The sequence below is a fragment of the Mobula hypostoma genome, chromosome 1 (genome assembly GCF_963921235.1).
Source record: "Mobula hypostoma chromosome 1, sMobHyp1.1, whole genome shotgun sequence".
NCBI lineage: Eukaryota > Metazoa > Chordata > Chondrichthyes > Myliobatiformes > Myliobatidae > Mobula > Mobula hypostoma.
Genome location: NC_086097.1, coordinates 162,549,576 through 162,574,946, shown reverse-complemented (window position 1 = coordinate 162,574,946; position 25,371 = coordinate 162,549,576). Strand labels below are relative to the sequence as shown.

At 43.5% G+C, this 25,371-nt stretch overlaps 1 protein-coding gene across 4 annotated transcripts in view; it reads right to left on the bottom strand.

Annotated features, from left to right (window-relative positions):
* Positions 1 to 23,701, bottom strand: part of arhgap28 (Rho GTPase activating protein 28) — a 232,433-nt gene extending 208,732 nt beyond the window's left edge. The window contains exons 1-2 of one of the 4 annotated variants that reach the window (XM_063058816.1): positions 23,502 to 23,701; positions 22,929 to 22,991 (exon numbers count right to left, since the gene is read on the bottom strand). In XM_063058816.1, the coding sequence (XP_062914886.1) occupies positions 22,929 to 22,981 (53 nt within the window). In that variant the 5' untranslated portion in view covers positions 22,982 to 22,991; positions 23,502 to 23,701. Of the gene's footprint in view, positions 1 to 22,928; positions 23,182 to 23,501 lie in introns of those variants that run through there. The other 3 variants (XM_063058825.1, XM_063058851.1, XM_063058805.1) reach the window with 3 other exon arrangements.
* Positions 23,702 to 25,371: the final 1,670 nt, after the last annotated feature.

The window sequence follows — 25,371 nt, the reverse complement described above, 5'->3', positions numbered from 1 at the left end:
CACCCCCCAACAATTTTAGTTTAAACTCTCCCTAGTAGCTTTAGCAAACCTCCCTGCCAGGATATCAGTCTCCCTGGGATTCAAGTGCAACACGTCCTTTTTGTACAGGTCACTCCTGCCCCAAAAGAGATCCCAATGATCCAGAAATCTGAATCCCTGCCTCCGTCTCCAATCCCTCAGCCACGCATTTATCCTCCACCTCATTCTATTCCTATTCTCACTGTCACGTGGCACAGGCAGTAATCCTGAGATTACTATCTTTGCGGTCCTGCTTCTCAACTTCCTTCCTAACTCCCTGTAGTCTGTTTTCAGGACCTCCTCCCTTTTCCTACCTATGTCGTTGGTACCAATATGTACCATGACCTCTGGCTGTTCTCCCTCCCACTGCAGGATATCTTGGATATGATCTGAAACATCCTGGACCCTGGCACCTGGGAGACAAACTACCATCCGAGTTTCTTTCCTGCGTCCACAGAGTCACCTGTCTGACCCCCTAACTATAGCGTCCCCTATCACTGCTGCCTTCGTCTTCCTTTCCCTACCCTTCTGAGCCACAGGGCCAGACTCTGTGCCAAAGGCACAGCCACTGTCGCTTCATTAGAATTACTAGTTTACAATATCTTTCAATATTCTTGGATGCAAATTTTCTTTCTTCATGGAAGAAAGATGTAAATTTAAGGGTAAACAACAGGAATTCTGCAGATGCTGGGAATTCAAGCAACATACATCAAAGTTGCTGGTGAACGCAGCAGGCCAGGCAGCATCTCTAGGAAGAGGCGCAGCCGACGTTTCAGGCCGAGACCCTTCGTCACAAGTCCTGACGAAGGGTCTCGGCCTGAAACGTCGACTGCGCCTCTTCCTATAGATGCTGCTTGGCCTGCTGCGTTCACCAGCAACTTTGATGTATGTTGTAAATTTAAGGGCTTTTTTTTTATTTGAGAAGAATCTATGAAATTCCTTTCCAGAGGTGTGGAAGCAAAGTGAATGGATATATTCAAGGTGGACGTTGATAAGCTCTTGATTGGTAAGGGAGGTGGTTAAGGGTTACAGTGAAGAGGCAAGAGAATGGGGTTGGGGGGGGTGGAAAAAAAGGCCATAAGGGAATGGTGGAGCAAACTTGCTGAGATGAATGGCCTAATTCTGCCCCTGTATCTTATGATCTTACCGTGTTTCAAATTCTATGGCCAACTCTGGGCTTTTATTTGGAGTTTAGAGAATGGTGGAGGATCTCAGAGAAACCTATCAAATATTGAAAGACGAGATGGAGTGGGTGTGGAGAGGATGTTTTCTACAGTGGGGTGGTCTAAACCAGAATAGAAAGATGTCCCTTTAGAATAGGGATGAGGTGGAATTTCTTTAGGCAGAGGGAAGTGAATCTGAAAAATTCATTGCCACAGACAGCTGTGGAGGACAAGGTATTGGGAATAATTAAAGCAGAGATTATAATAGATTCTTGATTAGTAAAGGTGTCAGAGGTTACGTGAAGAAGGTAGGAGAACTGGGTTGAAAGAGATAATAAGTCAGCCATGATCAAATAGCAGAGCATACTCAATGGGCCAAATGGCCTAATTTTGCTCCCAAGTCTTATAGTCTTAACATCAGCATTGTTTCCTCCCAATTGTGTCTGGAATCTCGTGTGTACAAGTTCAACTAATGCACAAACTGGCTTTCTTCCAACTAATTCGATTGTTTCTGAAAACACAATAACATTGCAACAAAAGTTCTTATATTAAGTAAAATTTCCTTTCTTTGGTAAGAATTTTTAAAAGCATCCTAAGTTCCCAAACCCTATTGTGATTCAGCAATCATAAGACCATAAGACACAGGAGCAGAATTAGGCCATCTGGCCCATCGAGTCTGCTTCGCCATTCAATCATGGTTGATCCATTTTTTTTCTCCTCCTCAACCTCAGTTCCCAGCTTTCTCCCCGTAACCTTTGATGTCTTGTCCAATCAAGAACCCATCATTGTCCACCTTAAATACACCCAAAGACCTGGCCTCCACAGCTGCATGTGGCAACAAATTCCACAAATTCCCCACCCTTTGGCTGAAGAAATTTCTCTGCATCTCTGTTTTGAAAGGGTGCCCCTCTATCCTGAGGCTGTGCCCTCTTGTCCTAGGCTCTCCCACCATGGGAAATATCCTTTCCACATCTACTCAGACTAGGCCTTTCAACATTCAAAAGATTTCAATAAGAATCCCCCTCATTGTTCTGAATTCCAGCGAGTACAGACCCAAAGCCATCAAACGTTCCTCGTATGATAACCCTTCCATTCATGGAATCATCCTTGTGAACCTCCTCTGGACCTTCTCCAATGCCAAAAGATTTTTTCTAAAATGAGGGGTCCAAAACTATTCGTAATACTCAAGGTGAGGCCTCACCAGTGTCTTATAAAACCTCAGCATCACATCCTTGCTCTTGTATTCTAGACCTCTTGAAATGAATGCTAACATAGCATTTGCCTTCCTCACCACCTACTCAACCTGCAAGTTAACCTTCAGAGTGTTCTGCTCAAGGACTCCCAAGTCCCTCTGCATCGCAGATTCCTTGATTTTCTCCCTGTTTAGAAAATAGCACATTTATTTCTACTATCAAAGTGCATGACCATGCATTTTCCAACATCGTATTTCATTTAACACACATAAAAGTTGCTGGTGAACGCAGCAGGCCAGGCAGCATCTCTAGGAAGAGGTGCAGTCGACGTTTCAGGCCGAGACCCTTCCTGACTGCACCTCTTCCTAGAGATGCTGCCTGGCCTGCTGCGTTCACCAGCAACTTTTATGTGTGTTGCTTGAATTTCCAGCATCTGCAGAATTCCTGTTGTTCGTATTTCATTTGCCAGTTTCTTGCCCATTCTCCTAATCTAATTCCTTCGGCATCCTACCTGTTTCCTCAACACTACCTGTCCCTTCACCAATCTTCATTTCATCTGCAAACTTGCCAACAGAACCATCTATTCCATCATCTAAATCATTTATATACAGCATTAAAAAAGTGGTCCCAACATCCCCTATGGAACACCACTAGTCACTGGCAGCCAACCAGAAAAGGATCCTTTTATTTCCACTCACAGCCTCCTTCCAATCAGTCAATGCCCCCACCATGTTAGTAACACTCCTGTAATATCAGGTGCTCTTAACTTGGTAAGCAGCCTCATAAGTGGCACCTTGTCAAAGGCCTTCTGAAAGTCCAAATATACAACATCCACTGCATCCCCTTTATCTATCCTACTTATAATCTCCTCAAAGAATTCCAACAGGTTTGTCAGGCAGGATTTTCCCTGAAGGAAACCATTCTGACTTTGTCCCATCTTGTCCTGTGGCACCAACTACTCCATCACCTCATCCCTAACAATTGACTCCAACATATTCCCAACATTAAAGTTCAAGCTGTTTCACCTCCATGGTGAAGCAAGGCACCATGCTCTGCTTAAGATAATCCAGAAAGTACAAGCACTTTGGCAAGGTACATCAGTCACTGAAAGCAAGTATGCAAGTACAGCAGGCAGTGAAGAAAGCTAATGGCATGCTGGCTTTCATAACAAGAGGAATTGAGTATAAGAGCAAAGAGGTCCTTCTGCAGCTGTACAGAGCCCTGGTGAGACCACACCTGGAGTACTGTGTGCAGTTTTGGTCTCCAAATTTGAGGAAGGACATTCTTGCTATTGAGAGAGTGCAGCATAGGTTCACAAGGTTAATTCCCGGGATGGCAGGACTGTCATATGTCGAAAGATTGGAGCGACTGGGCTTGTATACTCTGGAATTTAGAAGGCTGTGAGGGGATCTTATTGAAACATATACGATTATTAAGGGATTGGACACGCTGGAGGCAGGAAGCATGTTCCTGCTGATGGGTGAGTCCAGAACCAGAGGCCACAGTTTAAGAATATGGGGTAGGCCATTTAGAACGGAGTTGAGGAAAAACTTTTTCACCCAGAGAGTGGTGGATATATAGAATGCTGTGCCCCAGAAGGCAGTGGAGGCCAAGTCTCTGGATGCTTTCAAGAAAGAGATGGATAGAGCTCTTAAAGATAGCGGAATCAAAGGTTATGGGGATAAGGCAGGAACTAGATACTGATTGTTGATGATCAGCCATGATCACAGTGAATGGTGGTGCTGGCTCAAAGGGTTGAATGGCCTACTCCTGCATCTATTGTCTATTGTCTATTGTCTATTGTACAAAGAAATCACAGAGCAACAGCAGTCTGCTGGAGGAAGTCAGTGAGTCAGGTAGCACCTATGGGACGAAAGGAATTGCTATTTTTTCAGATCATAACCCTGCATCAGGATTGCAACAAGAAATATCAACAATTTTTTTTCTCCCACAAGTACTGATGAACCTGCTGAGTTCTTCCAGCGTATTGCTGGTTGCTGCAGATTCCAGCATCTGCAGTCTCTGTGTTGCTAAAGAAAGCATGCTTTGCCACAAATCAATGTCTTCCAAAAAAGCGAGAAACTTGTCAAAAAGGCAATAAAACATACAATTAGAATAATGTAAAAGACAGAACTTTATACTAACATCCAATATTTTGGAATTGGACATTAAGCATACCTTGCACTGTGTATGCATATGCAATTGAATAAGCAGTTGTATTGTTTGTAGCCATCCCACTCCCCAGTCATTATCCTTTCAACTCCATCTAATTCAACAACAGACACAAAATGCTGGAGGAACTCAGCAGGTCAGGCAGCATTAACAGAGTGAAATGAACAATCAATGCTTTGGGATGAGACTCTTCATCAGGGCTAGAAAGAAAGACAGAAGCCAGAATAAAAGAATGGGGCAAGGATGAGGAGAACAAACTGGTGGGTGATCGATGAATCCTGGTGAGAAGGGGAAGGTACATAGGGAGGTGGGAGAGGGAAGTAGCTGGGATGTAATAGGTGGAAGAGGCAAAGGACTGAACAAGATAGAATCTAATCAGACAGGATAATAGATATGGAATGAAGGGAAAGAAGTGGGGAAACAGAGGGATTGAGGGAGGTGTGGGTGATGGGCAGGTAAAAGGGTGAGAGAAGAGGAAAGAGAGTGTGCAAAAAGGTAAGAGGGATAAGGGGGTACAAAAGGGCAAGAGGGATAAGGGGGTACAAAAGGGCAGGGATTGTTGGAGACAGTGCTGTCATTACCAGAAGTGAGGGAAACTGAAGTTGATGCCATCAGGTTAGAGATGACCAAGATGGAATATGAGGTGTTGTTACTCTCATATACATCTAGCCTCATTTTGGCAGTAGAGGACATAAGAGCAGGCATGTCAGAGTGGGAAAAGAAAGTGCAATCAAAATGGATGGCCACTAGGAGATCCTGGTTGTTACGGTGGATGGCGCAAACCTACTCAACAAAAGGATTCCCCCAATCTGTACGACATCTCACCGATGACTGGAACACTTGGTGCAATAAGTGGCACTGATGGATTCACACGTGAAGAGCTGATCACCTGGAAGGACTGTTCAGGGCCCTGAATGATGGAGGGATGAGGTGTGAGGAGTTAGCACAGTCCTGGAGGGATTGTTGGGGAGGGGCACGTGGATAAGAAAGTCATGGAGAGAGCAATCTCTACAGAAAACAGAGGAGAGAGAAGGAGGAGATGATGTACCTGCTGATGGGAGATGGCAGAAGTTGTGGAAAGGGAGATGATGGCTGAAGCTATGGAGAATGAAATGTTGGATGTAGTGGCTTGTGGGGTTGTAGGTGAGAACAAGGGGAATTCTATCCCTGTGTTTCCATCCAACTCATATTGATTAACATGGTCAAAGGTCTCTGGAGCATAGGTGTTAATGGGTTAATCTTGTTATAGGAAAGAAGCCCAATCAATTGAGGATTCCTTAGTGAATCCAGATGCCCACAGAAAAGTCATGTTTTACACAAGGTGCAAGTTTTAAACATTAGTGATGTTCATACACTGGCAATTTGAATAGGAACTTTCCAGGGTCTATTTTACAGATCAGCAGAATCTCCTAAATTACCCCCTTTGTTATCCAATTAATGTTTTTGCTGGTTCTGGGTTTTAAAATCCTTAGTGCTGCTACTAATTATGTAAGAGTCAATTGATTTGTATATACTTCTAATAAAGGCACAATGTAACTAAACAGTGGAAGATATGGCTAATGTGCTAGGTATGGCTCTCCCTCCTGGACTAAAAGTGCAAGATTACATACGCACTGATGGATGGTCTCACTTGTTTGGTGAGATAAATGTTCATGATCAGAACATTGGATTTCAAATGCTATGAAAAGTACAGACTTGGCTCTGTTTACAAGAATCCAGTAGCAAAACCGAGTAGCAGATCGCCCACATGTAATAAAAAGTCTTACATTTCTCAAACTCTGAAGCTAATTAAGTACTTGTAAAATGTAGGAAACATGCTTACAGGACAGAGTACAGGATGCCTTCCATTGTAGCAATGAATTAATGATCAATTAATCTGCTTTAGGCTTTTACTGAGCAATAAATATTAGTCAGAACTCCGGGGATGTTTCATATGATCTGAAAAGGGTTTAGTGTCGCATTACTCAGTACTGCTTTGAAGTATCATCCTGGAACTTGTACTCAGGTTGTTGGACTGGGACTAGGAACTGTGAGTGACATAGAGAAGAGTGCTACCTCTAAAACTCAGCAAGACCTCTATAGAAATATGCTGCACGAAGTGGTCACTGGCCTACAGAAGTACAGCGCTGACTACTCTCTGAAAGGAGGTGGGCACAAGAATTAATGCTGGAGCTTAAAAGCCCAGAGCAGCTTCTTCCCTTCTGCTGCAGACTTCTGAACCAGTCAATCTCACCTTTTGCGCATCTTCCCAGTGCTGATGTAATGTGGGGAAACGTGACCCATAGTTGGGCAGGTGGCCAGAGTAATTAGCACTAGAGGTCAAACATAAGATAAACACTTCAGTAGGAAGTGTGATGAGAGTACACATACATTAAGATGTTAACTGTCCTGTGCTGGCACCAGTGGGATCAGCAGTTGGTCTGCCACCTGTCTTCAGGAGAAAGAGAGATAAGGAAAACAATGGAGCAGTATTTGGAGATGTTAATGAAGGGACGGAAGGAGAGCTGTCAAGATCGGCTCCCCTTTGAACCCTGAACTGTTTGAAGAGATGGACAGGCGATACCCCAGCAGGGGGATAAAAAGGGACAGGTTCGTTAAGGCAAGACACACGACACCACGAGGTAACGAGACCCTGGAAGCGGTGCGCCTCCCACAAGTCGGTGGGAGTTTTGGAGGGCTGATCACGGGACCAAGCCGTAGACGCACAGGGTGGAAAGGTACGATCGGCGGGAACCTGGTGTGTGTCCGCCCTTGCCTGGGTGCCAGGTTCACCGCAGGGAAACGATCGTATCTGGAAACGGAGGGGTCACGGTCAGTGACCTCAGAAGACATCACAACGGGCTCGCCCGAAAGCTGACTGCAAAGAATATCGAAGGTCTGTGTGGAAGCCATTTGAATATTCATTCGTTTTTGCTCTCTCTCTCTCTCCCCCCCCACTGTCCATCGCCATGGCAGTGATTACTGTGAACTGAACTGAACTCAGTTGAACTGAACTTTGCGTCACTTTGAAACTGGTCATTTACCCCTAGACGACGATAGAGCTTGATTGATCCTGTTATCCTAATTCCGTGTATATATGTGTTTATCATTGCTGAACTGTTGCATTTATTATCCTTTTGATTAGAGTACTGTGTTGCTTGTTTCTTTAATAAAACTCTCTTAGTTCCAGTAATCCAGACTCCAACTGAGTGATCCATTTCTGCTGGTTTGGCAACCCAGTTATGGGGTACGTAACATAAGTGGGGGCTGGTCCAAGATTTTGAACGCTAAATTTGGGACGGAGTAAATTGATTGGGTTAAAATTCCTGAAAGAAAGAAAAGACAAACAGCAGAAATGGAGATTGAGGAATTTATAAAGGCGCCGACCTTGGAGGCATTAGAGGATGCCAGGAAAGCGGAATTGGCAGCTGTGGCCAAACGGTTGAATCTTGTTAAGGGGAAGTTGACAATGAGGAGAGAGGAGATACACAGAGCTATCGTAGAGCACTATGTATCTAAAGGTGTGTTTCCCCAAGGGGAGCTGGAGGTGGTGTCTACTGAAAAACCTGCTGGAGACGCGGTACAGGTGCAGCTTGAAAAACTGAGACTCGAGCACGAGTTCCGGGTACGGCAGCTAGAACACGAAGAGAAAGAGAGGCAATGGGAGCAAGAAGAGAAAGAGAAACAGTTAGAAAGGCAGGAGAGAGAGAGACAGTTGGAGCGAGAAGAGAGGCAGTTGGAGAAACAGAGGGAAAGGGAATTTGAGCTGGAGAAGTTAAAGATAAGGACAGAGCAGGGGCCCGTGCCGAACCAAGGTGGAGGGTTCCGGGCGACCCAGGAGATTAGGCTGGTTCCCCCATTTGACGATACCGATGTGGATCGGTACTTTCTCCATTTCGAAAAAGTTGCTACAAGTCAGGACTGGCCGGGGGATAAGGAGGCTGTTTTGCTTCAGAGTGTACTGAAAGGGAAAGCCCAACAAGTTTACTCAGCTTTGTCCGCGGAAGATGCCCAGAGGTATGAGGTGGTGAAAGAGGCCATCCTCAGGATTTATGAGTTGGTCCCGGGGGCATACCGGCAGAGGTTCCGGAATACGAGGAAGCAGTGGGACCACACGTATTTAGAGTTTGCCCGTGAGATGCAGACATATTGTGAGCGTTGGTGCGCCTCGAAGGGGGTAGAGGGGGATTATGACAGACTGCTACAGCTGATCCTGATTGAGCAGTTTAAAGGTTGTGTCCCTGAGGGTATGAGACCCTACCTAGATGAGAAAGAGGCAGCCATGTTAGCTGCAACTGCTAAGTTGGCAGATGAGTATGCGTTGACGCATAAAATGAAGTTTGCCCCGAGTAAAGGCTACCAGAAGGGTAGTCAGGACGGCGGGGAGAGTCCGCCAGAAAAGTCAGAAAGTAAGCCGGGGACTAGTGAGAAGGATAAGGTAGACCGGGAGCAGTCTGGTAGGAAGTCTCCTGGGGTCGTCTGTTATAATTGTGGGAAAGTCAGACACTTTGCATCCAGGTGCTTTGCCCCAAAGAAGGAGACGGGAAAAGGGAAAACAGCGAATTTTGACTGGCTGTATCGAGCTGGTAAACGAACCACTAGGAGAGGAAAGGTCTGCCAAAGTTCAGGAAGGGCTCGAGAGGTTTATCTCGGCCGGATTGATGTCAGTGAAGGAGGGGCTAAAACCAGTTCCAGTGCGGATCTGGAGAGACATGGGAGCATGTCAGTCATTGATATTGAAGAGCGTATTAGAGTTTAGCTCAGAGACCCAGACTGGGGAGGTCAAGGTCAAAGATATTGGGGAAGGGACAGAGGCAGTCCCTTTGCACCAGATACACCTACAAAGCAACCTGGTCTCTGGACTAGTCACGATCAGGGTGAGGCCCGAATTACCGATGAAAGGCGTGGAAGTCTTGCTCGGTAATGACGTAGCCGGGGGAATCGTGTTCCCAGCCGTGAGATTGACAGGTCAGCCTGCCAGCATTGAGGCCCCGCCCATGGACTCACAGGTTCATCACGGGACTGTCGAAGTAAATTTAGCTGAGATGTACCAGGAGGAGGTAGAAAGTGAAAAGAAGGAGTGTAGTGAAACAAGAGGTAGTGAGGGAGCTGAGACAGACTTAGCATTAGCCAGGAAAGAATTTGTGCAGGCGCAGGAGCGAGACGAGGGACTGATGGTTTTGGCAGGGACAGCTCTCTCTGACGCAGAATTAAGAAGGGAGCCAGTAGGCTATTGTGTGGAGGAAGAAGTGCTAAGGAAGAAAGGGAGACCAAGTACCGTACCCGCAGATGAGGAATGGGGGGTGGTGCAAAAGAGTTATGGGGATGAGATTTTTAACCTGGCCCACAAGGTACCCCTCGGTGGACATTTTGAGGTGCTGGAGGAAACAGTTGGTGGAATCATGAAAGGGGTTTACCGGCTGCACAGGAGGATGTTATTGATCATGGCCGACGCGAACTGAGACGGTCACAGGCTTTTGATATGCTAACAAACCTAGTCGGTGTTAGCACGGAAATCAATGAAGCTAGGGTCCCCCGATAAGAGAAAAAAACTATTTTGAAAAGATGAGTATGGTATCGACCAGATGGGAGAAGGCTATTGTTTTGGTCAGCTTTGCTGATAAGGTCTCTCCCTTAATCCCCGAACTAAGCAACTCTTTAGGAGAAGTAATTAAACGGCTCGCACACGTGTGTTTGATTGTCCCGAGGCGATGCAAGGAACTGCGACGTTGGGTGGTGGTTGTTACGCTAGGTTAGCCTAGTGAGCAACACCCCTACAGAATGAGTAATTCAGTGACGAAAGGGCTAACGAACACAGAAGTGTGTATTGGCGATGTAATACGGCTGTCTGAAGCCAGCTTGATAGTGAACCTTGAAGAAAATGAGTTCGGCCACATGAAGGTCACTTATCTGGGAATTGTGGTAACACCGGGGCAGCTGGCAGCGATGCAAGCTAAGGTGCAGGCTACCTCTGACATCCCAACCCCGACAGACACGAGGGCCCTCAGAAGGCTCCTGGAGATGGTGGGGTACTGTAGCAAGTTTTGCAATAACCCTGCGGTTACTACCCCTCCCCCTCCTACTAAGCCCTTGCCAGAGAAAACTAAGTCGGGATGGGACGACCCTTGTTATTGTGGTCCAGGACGAAACCCAGTGAGAGATTACATTGATTGCAATTCATCAGTGTTTTCGGCCACTATGAAGTTTGCTAAGTTGGAGCCTGGTTCAAGGGATTATTAATAACACATATAAAAGGAACGGAAAATGTGATTGCTGACTGTCTGTCAGGTGTTGACAACTTAAAATTCGCTGTATTAGCCAAATAGCTGATAAAGATGTATATTTGTGTGTATCAAATAATGTATTCATGTTTGTAATTTTTACCCCGGTAAAAATCCTTAAAGGTGAGGGGTGTGACGAGAGTACACATAGATTAAGATGTTAACTGTCCTGTGCTGGCACCAGTGGGATCAGCAGTTGGTCTGCCACCTGTCTTCAGGAAAAGAGAGATAAGGAAAACAATGGAGCAGCATTTGGAAATGTTAATTAAGGGACGGAAGGAGAGCTGTCAAGATCGGCTCCCCTTTGAACCCTGAACTGTTTGAAGTGATGGACAGGTGATACCCCAGCAGGGGGATAAAAAGGGACAGGTTCGCTAAGGCAAGACACACGACACCACGAGGTAACGAGACCCTGGAAGCGGTGCGCCTCCCACAAGTTGGTGGGAGTTTTGGAGGGCTGGTCGCGGGACCAAGCCAGAGATGCACAGGGTGGAAAGGTACGATCGACGGGAACCTGGTGTGTGTCCGCCCTTGCCTGGGTGCCAGGTTCACCGCAGGGAAACGATCGTATCTGGAAACGGAGGGGTCACGGTCGGTGACCTCAGAAGACATCACAACGGGCTCGCCCAAAAGCAGACTGCGAAGAATATCGAAGGTCTGTGTGGAAGCCGTTTGAATATTCATTCGTTTTTGCTCTCTCTCTCCTTCCCCCCACTGTCCATCTCCCACGGCAGTGATTACTGCGAACTGAACTGAACTCAGTTGAACTGAACTTTGCATCACTTTGAAACTGGTCATTTATCCCTAGACGACGATAGAGCTTGATTGATCCTGTTATCCTAATTCTGTGTACATGTGTGTTTATCATTGCTGAACTGTTGCATTTATTATCCTTTTGATTAGAGTACTGTATTGCTTGTTTCTTTAATAAAACTTTCTTAGTTCTAGTAATCCAGACTCCAACTGAGTGATCCATTTCTGCTGGTTTGGCAACCCAGTTACGGGGTACGTAACAGAAGTGACGGCCAATGTCAGGGACGATATGTTAATACTGATGAGAAGGGCCTCATCAGTTACTGCCACTGTCAAGGAGACCATCCTGGGCATCACTGACAGGAACGAAAATAGAGATGTGAAAGAATACAGGTGCAAACATCTCATAAGTTGAGGCTGCGATTGTCCTTTTTTGTTATTGTGTCATCTCCCATTGTTCACTCATTACTGGGCATAGAGTCAAACCCATACTGTGATACAGTGTGCACAGACACATAACAATGTCCATATGCCAGCTTACCACTCAAATTCATTAATCTTCTGTTTTCAGCAATCTGTTAGGGAGTGCTACGTTTTTGTTGCATTGTCTTTTAAATGACGCCCTTTTCAGGTGCAGAGACCGCACACATACAATATCGATAACAACTGTAATAACTGACTGTGGAATACAGTGTTTCAGTAAAAGAGAAAGTGCGGTCAGGCAATAAGGTTCAAGGGCCAAGATGAAGTATGTTGTGAGAGCCAGAGCTCATTTTTATTACACAAGGTCTACTCGAGATTCTTATAACAGTGGGATAGATACAGTCCTTTCCAAACCTTTCTATCTTCTGCCCAATGGATGGGGAGAGAAGGTATGACCAGGATGGAGGTGGTCCTTGATGATGCTGGCTGCTTTCACAAGGCAACAGCGAGTGTAGACAATGTCCATGTAGGGGCAGCTGGTTTATACAGATCACATCTCCCTAACATCCTGTATAAAATGCTCTGTTTCTCATGATCAAATGACCACATGGAATGGAAGCCTTTTCTGTAACAAAGGCAGTGTGGTGTTGTCTTACAACTTGGAGGCCCACATGTACCCATTAATGGCTCTCATAATTACAGTGTGACAATATTGAACAGCACTGATAAGTTCATACCAAGGTGGCTGATAGAACTTCCCCAGAAAGGCTCATATACAATGAGAAAAACAAAGTTTAAAAAAAACACTAAAATTTAAACCCATCTCATTCCAGTATTTGTGAATGCTTTAATTTGTTTAGATTTTTATATTAAAATGCTACATATGCTCAAAAGGAGAGGAGAAAGAACAGCTCCTCTTGGAGTAAATCTAGCGTTGTATCAAGAAATTTAAGTGTAACAACTTTTAGAAGGGCAGATGAAAAGCCAAATATCATGCATATTATTGCATTGGCCTAATGGTTATTGGGATGGTCCCTCTCACACTGGACACGCCACACATAGGCAAGCACGCAAGCAGGTGTGAAAGGGGAAGATGTTGATGAAACTATTTATCTAGACATACAGCACTGAACAGGCCCTTACAACCCAACGAGCCACACTGCTCAGCAACCCACCTATTAACCCTAACCTCATCACAGGACAATTTACAATGACCAATTAACCTACTAACTGGGAAGAAATTGGAGCACCTGGATGAAACCCAAATGTTCACAGGAAGGACATACAAACTTCTTATAGACAGCATCAGAATTGAACTCCAACGGGCAGGGATGCAATAGCATCGTGCTACCCACGACACCACTGTGCCACCTGCTTATCTAGCAATTACCACATCTGTCTAGTAATTCCTGTTTACAATTACCACATCTGTCTAGTAATTCCTGTTTGCAGGAGCTTGCTTGAGTACTTCTGTTTCTACATTCGAACCGGCTGAACATCTTGGTAAAATGTATTGGGACAAGGCACTATATAAAGAGGAATCAGGCTAGTAGAGAGGAATTGAAATAATAATGCATAGCAATGAAGCCCCAAGAGGCTGCATTGTATGTTCCTGTATCTTGTGTTCTTGATTTTTAATTTCTATTGCAATTTCCCTGCTCTCTACTATTTTATAAACATCCGTCAACCAAAAGCTTCCACTTTGTTATGGTCAATTCTGTTTACTTCATGTACTTCCAAAGGAGTACTTCAGTGCTTAAGAGTCCCAAAACTTTAACCAGCATTTTTACCACCAACAAGCACAAGTCAAGAATGTGGTAGAATACTCTGTACCTGCCTATGTAGATATGCCAAAACTGAATGCTGATGTTCGGTTTCAACCCCACCAGGGACAACGAAGCCTACTGAATGGTACCTTGAAATCCATTCACTTTAAGTACCATTGTACTGTGGCTGCAATGTACGCCATCTCCCAGAATATATTATAATTACTCAGCTTTCACCTAACTTAGAAATGAATTGATGTTCCTTTGTTGTTTGGTCGTAAGCCTTGCAACTTCCACCCCAGGAACACCAAGGGAGTACCCTTACCAGAAGGACTGCTGTGGTTCCAAGCAGTGACTCATTATCACCTCCTCAAGGGCAGTTGGAGATGGGCAGTAAATGGCATTCTTGCCAGTAACACCCACATCCTGAATGAAGAATAAGCTGTACAACTTTGCTACCTTTCTGCCTGACACTTATGTAAAGATGACGTTCATCGACTATAGCTCAGCATTTAATACACAACCTGTGCAGATTGGTGACAACACATCCTCCTCGCTGACGATCAACACTGGCGCATCCCAGGGGTGTGTGCTTAGCCCACTGCTCTACTCTCTATATAGACGTGACTGTGTGGCTAGGCTAAAATACCATTTATAAATTTGCTGATGATACAACCATTGTTGGTAGAATCTCAGATGGTGACGAGAGGGTATAAAGGAGTGAGATATGCCAACTAGTGGAATGGTACCACAGCAACAAACTGGCACTCAACGTCAGTAAGACGAAAGAGCTGATTGTGGACTTCAGGAAGGATAAGATGAAGGAACACATACCAATCCTCATAGAGAGATCAGAAGTGGAGAGAGTGAGCAGTCTCAAGTTCCTGGGTGTCAAGATCTCTGAGGATCTAACCTGGTCCCAACATATCGATGTAGTTATAAAGGAGGCAAGACAGCGGCTATAACTATCAGGAGTTTAAAAAGATTTGGCATGTCAACAAGTACACTCAAAAACTTCTATAGATGTACCGTGAAGAGCATTCTGACAGTCTGCATCACTGTCTGGTATTGGGTGGGGGTGGGGCGGGGGGGAATGCTACTGCACAGGATTGAAAGAAGCTGCAGAGGGCTGTAAACCTAGTCAGCTCCATCTTGGGCACTAGCCTACAAAGTACCCAGGACATCTTCAAGGAACGGTGTCTCAGAAAGGCAGCGTCCATTATTAGGGATCTCTAGCACCCAGGGCATGCCCTTTTCTCACTGTTACCGTCAGGTAGGAGGTACAGAAGCCTGAAGGCACACACTCAGTGATTCAGGAACAGCTTCTTCCCCTCAGCCATCCAATTCCTAGATGGACATTGAACCCTTGGATACTACCTCACTTTTTGTAAGTATACAGTATTTCTGTTTTTTTGCATGTTCTTAATCTATTCAATAGAGGTATTCTGTAATTGATTATTATTTTTATTTTATGTCCTTTTTCTCTTCTATATAATGTATTGCACTGAAGTGCTGCTGCTAAGTTAACAAATTTCACATCACATGCCAATGACAATAAACCTGATTCTGATTCAGACTCAATCACAGACTTCATCCCATCTCAATGTTCCTCTCCAAAAAATAACATCAAAAGTCATGCTTCTCCCAGTACCATACATTCACATAAAGGAGAAAAACTAATTCATCACAACAGCAGGCTCAGGTACAATTCCTGTTGGCCTTTTTAGTTTGTGCCCCAGTTTTTAGATAGAAATTTCAGGAACATTCTTCAACTGCAGCACTTCTGAAGGGAAAAAAAAACACCCATCTTCATTTTGAGGGAATATACAATGAAAATTTACATCCCAAATTTAAGAGCAAAATCAAAATGGGTAATCTTCTCACTTGCACACCAGCAACCATTTCCTGAATGTAAACAACAGATATCCAGCAGTGCTAGATAAAGAGCCAAATCATTCTGCCCAAGGCTGGTAAATGAGGGAACCAGTGTTATTCATTCACTTCCAGTTTAGCACGTACCAGATTTACAATGACCTGCTGCAAGTCCGAGGAGTTGAGTGACAGGCACTAGCATATCATTCTGTTCCTTCTCCAACTCTAAATGGAGTCCAACAAAGGGGCCTTGGTGTGCAAGATTTGAATGGTAGTTCCAGCCTGATAATATGAAGTGTGGCAAGGTTATTTGACTCCTCAAGCCTGTTCTGCTAGTGAATAAGATCATAGCTGAACATTAATATCAACACCACTTTCCTACCTTGACCCCATATCCATAAAGATTGAGGAAGACAAGTTATTTTTTGCTCCAGTTTCTAATATTTTCAGTCTCCAAGCTATTACTAAATAGTACTTTAATATTTTCGTTATTTTGTGTTGTGTCTTTTTAATTTACAATAACATTAAAAGATTTTACAGATCTCTGATCAGAGACTTGTAAAAGCTGTTAAAATTGGGTTTTATTTTTCTTAAAGTACTGAAATCAGCTCAACCCCAACATTGTTTCCTGTCTCAAGCTGTCAGGGTGTTTCCTTCAGAGGAGCCTCATTAGTACCCCAGCAGAGACCCTGGTTGTTGAGTAGGCCTCACTATCCAATTCCTGGGGTGGAGAGTCAACTTGTTTGACCTTTTACAATCAGCCTGGGTAAGTGTGAATACACAGCAGCCATGGACTGAATTCACCTCGGCAGGAATACAAAACACCAAGTCAAACCAGAATGTGTTGGTTTATCTACAGAGGAAGATATTTATAACAAATCAAGCTTTCTTCAAAAATTCCTAAGTATATGGGTAAAATAAATCCCCCCTAATGTTGTGTAATTGCACTCACTTTGAATAACAAAGACCCCACATTAAATACCTGATATGTGCTGAGATTGCTAAAGAGATTGCTACTTACCTCAGCTCCCCTGGGCCAAGGAGAGATGAACAAGTGTCATGAGATTTTCATTTACTTAAATCGGTTATTAAAGTGATAAATGCATGCAGAAAATCACCCCATTCTGGTTAGAGGTGTGCAATCACTCTGGTCACTACACTTTAGGAAACAGAATGTTTACTGGAATAAAACAGATTCTCTATAAAATGACAATTTTACGGAGAATGCAGTATCTTCCTTGGAATTTGGAAAGAAGTAATTTGATTGTAGCCTTAAACAAACTACACGTATAGTAAACACCAAACATACATACCCTTGGACAATATATATGTTTTTTTCCAAGTGAGTATGCTTTTTTGCTCACTATTTTGATATGTTACTCACTATTTTAAATGTTTTGAACTTTGGCACAGAGGGACGCTGTTTGATAAAGTAGATGGAGCAAAGCCTTCTGGATTGGAAGTTCTGAACTGGTGAATAAATTTCATAAATTGTTTGGAAATACTTCCATATGCATGGAGAGACAAATGTTTGATATACTCTTCCATAAATGGGTAATGGTGCCAAGAAAATCACGGATGAGATTTTTAAGAACAGTATGAAGGGTATATGGAGTTAGATCACATGTAAGCCACTAAGATTATTGAATATTAAAAGGGGCTCACTGACCCCCTCCTGTTCTTATGCCCTGCACTTTCCGCAGTGAACCAATGCTAGTGAATATTGTATTTGCACAAGGCAGGTGTGCTGGGATCACATGGAGCATTAATGAGATTTCTCTATTCAGCAACAAATCAATCGCTTAGATACTAATGGAACCACATGGTATGTGACAGCTGGCGAAGGTTAAAAACCAGACAGGGTTAAAAAGGTTACCAAGGTCCAATACTTATATTATTCAGTCAATGAACATAAGGCACTGTCAAAGTAGATTAGACATAATGAGGTTTGTTGAACACATGCAGAAAAACAGCAATGTAAGTGGCAGCTCTTTACACCAGATTATCTGGGACACAGCACAGTAGCATGCCACGTTGGCTAACTAGTCCACGCCAGTGTTTATGTCCTGTCCATAAAAATCTTTCAGCATAACCCTTTACTTCCTTCCCCACCACTTGCTTGTCCAGCCTCCCCTTAGAGATACCTACACTACTCATTTCAGCCACGCCCTGTTGATGCAAGTTCAACATCAACATCTAAAAAGGTTAGAATTTATCTGCTTCTGAGAATGCAAGGCCAAGCAATGTTGGCTGCAGGTTACAATGATCCTGATATCCATAACCCAAGTGAACGTTATTCACGCTGGAGCTTAGATAGTTTTCTCAAGTTGTGCTTCAGAATCTTGCTGGATCATGTTATTGCCCAGTGTTACCACTTAAGCAACCAGAGGCCATGGTTTGATAGCATAGACAAGAGACCACTTATAAAATTGGAACAATATGACCCTAGCAATTATAAGATGTAAATCTATGGGGAAAAGAACAGCAAAGGAACTTTATCACCTCCTTATGCCTTCTCCACTGTTTAGTAAGATCATAGCTGATTTTCTTGTTAAAACCTCAATGCCACTTTGATATCCAACAATGTGTCAATCTCATTCTTACCTGTACTCAGTGACAGCTCTCCTGGGTAGAGAATTCCAAAGATTCATTATCTTCTGGATGAAGACATTTATGGAATTGATATGCTTGCTCTAATAGCAGATTCAGTGGACCCAGTAGCATTTTCCTATGCCATAACAATTCTTTCCAGAATTGCGCATTAAAGTCTATAGAATCATTTCAATGTAGAGAAACTTGGCACTTTACTGGACCTGTTATTAAACAATGTTTAAATCAATGCATGCAAAGAGACATTGACCAACAGCTTGGTCAAAGGTAGGAAGAGATACAGAAGCAAAGTAACGTAGGGAAACTATTTCAGGGTGAGCAGCCTGTCACTGATGCCAATGGTGGAGCAATTAATTTGCGGACCAATAGCAGGGGTCCCCAACCTTTTTTGCACCGCAGACCGGTTTAATATTGACAATATTCTTGCGGACCAGCCAACTGGGGGGTGGTGGGGGGGGTGGTGTTCAAGTACGGTTAAACTCACCTCAACATGTCTTTTACAGTTAGGGTTGCCAACTTTCCCACTCCCAAATAAGGGACAAAAGCAGCAGTCAAATCCCAGAACACTTTACCCCAGGAAAGACTACCATGACCATGAAGCCTTGCGCAGGCACCTGTGTGCACGTGCGTGACGTGCGCATGTGCCGATTTTTTCCCCACAAATCGGTTTTGCCTTCATCTTTCCGACTATACTGTACATACATTATTTCTACTTTATATAGGCTGTGTATTTATCATATCATTCCTGCTTTTACTATATGTTAGTGTTATTTATTTTTGGTTTTGTGTGTTATTTGGTATGATTTGGTAGGTTATTTTCTGGGTCTGGGAATGCTCAAAAATTTTTCCCATATAAATTAATGGTAATTGCTTCTTTGCTTTATGCCATTTCGGCACGAAAGGTTTCATAGGAACACTCCAACTTAGCGGGGGAAATACGGAACAAAGGTGGTTCCGTATGGGACAAACCAATTTAGCCCAATATACAGGATGTCCCAGCAAATACGGGACAGTTGGCAACCCTATGTTCAAGTTCAACAATGCGTAACAGGGAATGAGGAAAGGTGCAGTTGACTCATTTTGTTTCCTCATGGCCCGGTAGCATATGTTCTGCGGCCCGGTACCGGTCTGCGGCCCAGTGGTTAGGGACCGCTGATTAAGAGGCCTGAAGCAGAAAATGTCAGATATATCATATTATGGGATGGAGCAGACTGCAGCAATAGGGAAGAGTGTGATTAGTACAAATTTGAAAGCAAGGGACTGCTGAACCAGCAACCATAATTGGTAAACATTGGTGAACAAAATTTGAAGCAAATTAAGACACAGCTACCAGGAACAGGATGAACTTAGGTTTATAGAGAACTGAGTAAGACAACATCACCAGCAGTGCACTGAAAACTTGTCTAGAATTAACAAAGACATGGACCAAAGTTTCAGCAATAGAGGCTGAGTTGGCCATAGTTTTTGAAGGTAAAAAAGATAATCTTACTGATGGTGTGGATGTGTCAGAAACTCAATGTAGTGCCAAATATGACACTCACGTTATGACATCTTGGCTTCATTTTTAGATTTGATTCATTTTGAGGATGAGAGGTTACTTGATAGAGGTGTACAAGATGATAGTGCCATAGATAGAGTGGGTGGCGAGCACCTTTTACCTGGTGGCTAATACAAAGGCATAATTTACAGGTGATTGGAGGAAACACTATAGGGGTGGATGTCAGAGGTAGAGTTTTTTTTAAACTACAGAGCAGTAAGTGCATGGAAAGCACTGTTAGGGGTGATGGTAGAGGCAGATACATTAGGGACATGGATGAATGGAACTCGGATAGGTACGTGGATGACAGAAAAACGGAGTACAATGAGGGAGGGAGGGAAGGGTTAGATTGATCTTGGAGTAGAGTATAAACGGTCAGCACAACATTGTGAGCCGAAGGGGCTGTACTGTGGTGTACTGTTTTGTGTTCGATGTTCAAAGTAGTCTGGAAAGTAGAGAAAGGTCTGGAGCCAGTGGCTGGGGAGCAGGAAATGATGATGGGGACCTAACACCATGGCCATTGAAATGTTGCAGTTTTACCCATATGGAGCATCAATATCAAAAGCAGCATTATCAGCCACCAAGGCAGCTGGCAATAGAAGTATTTAGGCACACAGCAGTAGACCTGAATTATTCCCAAAATTTCACTGTGGGCCTAATTTCAGCGGCTACATAACAAAGTGAGCTAACTAAGATCAAATCTTTGCTGGAGGCTGGGAGAACAGAACCATCAGGCTGAGGGGAGGAAGCGGCAAAGTAATTGAGGGTCAGATCGGCTTACAGCAGTGAAAGGGAGGGTCTTCAACCCGAAACAATAACCCTCTTGGTCTACATTTGCTATCTAACCTGTCAAGTGTTTGTAGCCTTTTCTGCTTTAATGTCAGAGGAACCAGAACACTTATTGACTTCCTCCACTGGTAAGGCAGGGGGCCACACATGTATGGTAACTTCCTGAACAGTATATTGAATGTTCTGAAGGTCAATTAAACAATCGCTGCTCAGACTAACTTCTGAATAGTGAATGTTGGATGGTCTACACCAAAGGCAGCCCGCACTGTTTATACTTGCACCGCAGTTGGACAGCTAACACAGGCATCTCACAACTCCAGTGATCCAGGTTCAAAGTCAATGTGAAGTTTCTGCAATCTTCCTGTGGCCATTGGAGTTTCCTCTGTATGCTCCAGTTTCCTCCCACATTGCAAGGATGTGCAGGTTGGAATTACTACCTCACCCATAGCCAATGAAGATGCAAAAAAATCTGCTATGGCCTCCTTTACTTCTCATACATCCTGCAATAGATTTTGTCCAGCCTTGGGGATTTATCAACCTTTATTCATCTTGTGTTGATTGTATGGATAGTCAGAGGCTTTTTCCCAGGGCTGAAATGGTTACCACAACAGGACACAGGTTTAAGGTGCTGGGGAGTAGGTACAGAGGAGATGTCAGGGGTAAGATTTTCTTTTACTTAGAGAGTGTTTAGTGCATGGAATGGGCTGCTGGCAACGGCAGTGGAGGCAGATATGATAGGGTCTTTTAAGAGAATTTTGGATAGGTACTTGGAGCTCAGAAAAATACAGGGCTAGAGTAAGCCTAGTAATTTCTAAGATAGGGACATGTTCAGCACAACTTTGTGGGCCGAAGGGCCGGTATTGTGCTGTAGGTTTTCTATGTTTCTAACACGTTGAGTTACAAAATACACGTGGACTAAGATGTTAACTGTCCTGTGCTTTCATCAGTGGGATCATCAGTTGATCTGCCACCTGTCTTCTGGAGTTTCGGCCCACTTATGATCAAGACTCTCTCGAGGTGGTGGGCCAGCAGTGCTAAAGCATCACCTCCCACTGGTGAGCTTAAAAACTTGGTATCTGCCTCTGTCAGAGTTGTTGGTCACTTCCATCCAACAGATAGTCTACTCTTCAGGTGTCTATGCAACTACTGAAGGGTTTGCAAGATATGTATACACTGTCTGACTATCTGCCCCTCTGGACATACTTGGTCCACACCCATGCTGATCCTTTCTCTGCTGCCTCAGCTACAGCCCTGCTGGTTGACTTGATCTCTCTTCTAGTGAAGCCAAGGTCACGCAGTCACTTCTGGAGAATGAACGCAATAAACCCATGGCAGTCTACTTCAAATGGATAGCATAAGACCTTCCACCCTCTGTCTCTTCTCATTAATATTGACTTGCTTCTGGTTACCCATATAGCTCTACCTGAACTCACTGTCTTCCAAATCCTCCTCCTTAGTTAATACAGAAACATTCACCTCCATTTGCCTACCTCTATACATAGATTACCCCACTTTACCTGGGTACCCTCCTGTATACCTGTGAAAAGAGAATAATAAAACGGGTTGGATTTGTTTATAAAAAAAGAGAAGGGGTTTTGTTTTCATCACCAACTCAATGGGTTGAAGGGCCTCCTTTAGTGCTGCCCATCTCCACGACATTATTTTCAAAATTAGTTTCTGAACTTTCTACTAAACACTGCTAAACAACCAATCATGCACAATGAGTTCTCCTAGCATCTTTACATGATAAATACCAACAGGTTTCGAGTATAGATTTAAAACTACATAGTGGGCCAATTGTACAAGGTACGGTGGTGGGGAATGAAAACATTCGGCCAGTTTATTCTTCATAAATGCAAGCGCTCAAGAATGGCTATCCTCAAACGTTCGTAGGCAGGCATCTTTTAAGTCAGGCTATAAAAACAGCAGCATATATATTTTTTCAGAAAGGAAAAAATAGTGAAAACAAAAGAAAACTGATGAAGACTACACCTGAAGTAACTGAGAAACAAAGCTGGAACGCAGAAGGGAGATGGGGAGAGAATCAGAAAGCAGAGTCCAGAGAAAGGAGTGGTGATAGAGACATTTTCGGCAGGAGAGCTTTTAAAAAAAATTAAAGGAGAAAACTGCTTAAACATAAGATTTGATTATGAAAATTAACTTAAATTAAAATGTTGATATTCTTAAATGCACACTTAAATTCTTCAAAATTTCACAGAGAAACTTCTTCCTAAAAGGCACTGGAGAATAAGACAGCTATGTTACAAATCAGGTAATCTGATTTAGGGACTACATGTTTGACTTTCAATCAAAACACAGATTATAACGATAAAGAACAACACTCCACACTTAATCAGGTTTCAAATGTTTACCTGTGTGTTGGAACAAGACTTGACGGAAGTTCAGTTACACAGCTTTGATCCATTATTGGTATTCTTGAGGGGGAATAGGAATGATAAGCTGTCAAAACCACACTGCTTGAATCATTTATATCCATTGTCAGTTACTCATGCTTCGCAGTACTCTAAATAACAACTACCTCCGAAAGTCGTCACATACTGCAACAAGCAATTTGGGCTACAAAGTGATCCTAGAGAAACAACAGATCTCTACCTCTCACCCTGCCTCGCCACAGCTGACAACCAAAAAAAAACTCGGGAGAACGAAACAGGGCAGTGGGATTAGCATATAGAAAACGCCTCCCGAGACAGTGGGCAGTAGCACGCATCCGGAGGTATCCAATCTCTCTCGAAAACCAAAGGGCGAGATTATAGTTAACCATTCAAAATTAACGGGAGAAGTGGAAGCAGAACATGTTTGAAATACTTTGCAACTTATTTTCCACGCAAGCCTGTAAGGCTTCCACCGCGCCCCGTCCCGCCTGACGTTCGGTGTCTGTAACAAAAGTAGTTTGTTAAAGATGAAAAACCACGCCGTTCACTTACATGTTGCCGAAAGGTGTTCCTTTTGTAAACTGAAACCTTGTAGCGCAACCGAGAAAAACAGCGCGCTGTCAATGTGTCTCCATGAAAAATTCAGGATGTTGATTGCATAGTTGTTTGCACAGGCAAGGTAAACCCTTCGCGGGTCGGGGCTCTCGTACAGTCAAGATTCCTGAGCAGGGTAGTGTGTGACATGCTCAGACCGAGACTCTGTCTTTGGCACTTAATTGCAGTATGTACGGCTTCTCCAGGAGAGCCAATCGCAATAGTTATTGCCTCATTGCAGATAAGTTACAGCTTCAAAGGATAACAATGGCTACAATAAAAAAAACTAACAATGCTGGAGATCGGACTGCATCTGTGGAAAGAGAAACAAAGTTGAGCTTTCTCAGCATCGTTTGTGATTTTGGTTCCAGATTTCTAGCATCAGCAGACTTTTTAAAAATTTCAGCAACAAATTCGAATTAACCCCACAGAAAATTTCTTAAACGCACAATCCCGTTTAATCTCTCATGACAAACCGCGAAATCTACTCCGTTTGCATTTCAAATCGTCACCTGCCTAGAAGTTATCTGGAAAGTACAGACTTTCGGGCGGTTAAAAAAAAAGTTAGATGATTCGCAAGCATGTGTCAGCTCCAGATTCATTGGTAAAATTGTCAGTTAATGGAAACTGCTAATCGGTTGCCTATCTGGAGAGCTGGTGGGGCAAAGCCTAATTAACCCTGTCACATGCAAGATCAATGGCTGCTGGACATCTATTTGGCTTTAAGCAACTTTTCCCTAAACTTTCTGGGAGGGAGTTTTATTAAGGAACAAAGGTAGTATAGTGGTTAAAATACTGGGCTAGTAACCCAGAGATCCTACCACCTTAGCTGGGAAATTTTAATTCAGTTAGTTAAATGAATCTGGAATACAAGCATACATTGCCATTAAAAAACCAAAATGATTCACCGGTGTCTCTTTGGAAAGGAAGTCTATTGTGGTTTGTATGTAACAAACACAGCTAATGTCAAGGTTCACTTTTAACTAACTTCTGAAAAGGCTTAGTGACTCAAAGGCACTTAGGAACACAATAAGTGCTGGCCTTGCCCATTATGGCCATTTATCAAAATAAATATGCTGTCTATAGCATGTTTTCAACATCTAATCATGGCAAATAATTTCTTGTGAGATGGAGACAGTGCAAATATGACTGAGTTGCCTAGTGCAAACGCCAGTCTTTTGGCCTTCCAACTAAATCCCCCTGATAAATCTCAAGAGATCTTGTTTAAATGTATTATAACAAGGGCAATTCTCAAAGTACTTGGGTCAAGCAGGTTAACTTCTTTGCAAATCACAAAGTTGTTGCAACTTTGAGAGGGTCAGCTGCTTTAAATTCCTTGGTGTTATCATTTCTGATAACTGGCCTGGATCCAGCACATAAATGCAATTATTAAGAAAGCACAGCAGCACCTCTACTTCCTTAGGAGTTTGTGAAGATTCAGCATCACATTTAAAACTTTGAAAAACTTCTATACATTTGTCGTGGAGATTTTGTTGACCGGTTGCATCACAGCGTGGTACAACACACCAATGCCTTGGAACGGAAAATCCTAGTCTATCATGGGTAAAGCCCTCCCCATCAATGAGCACATTTACACAGAGCATTGATGCAAGAAATCAGCATTTGTCATCAGGGACCCCCACCACTTAGGTCATGCTCTCTTCTCGCTGCTGCCATCAGGGAGGTGGTACAGGAGCCTCAGGACTCACACCACCAGGTTTAGGAACAGTTATTACCCCTCAACCATCAGGCTCTTGAACCAAAGGGGATAACTTCACTCAACTTCACTTGTCCCATCACTGAAATGTTCCTACAACCTGTGGGCTCA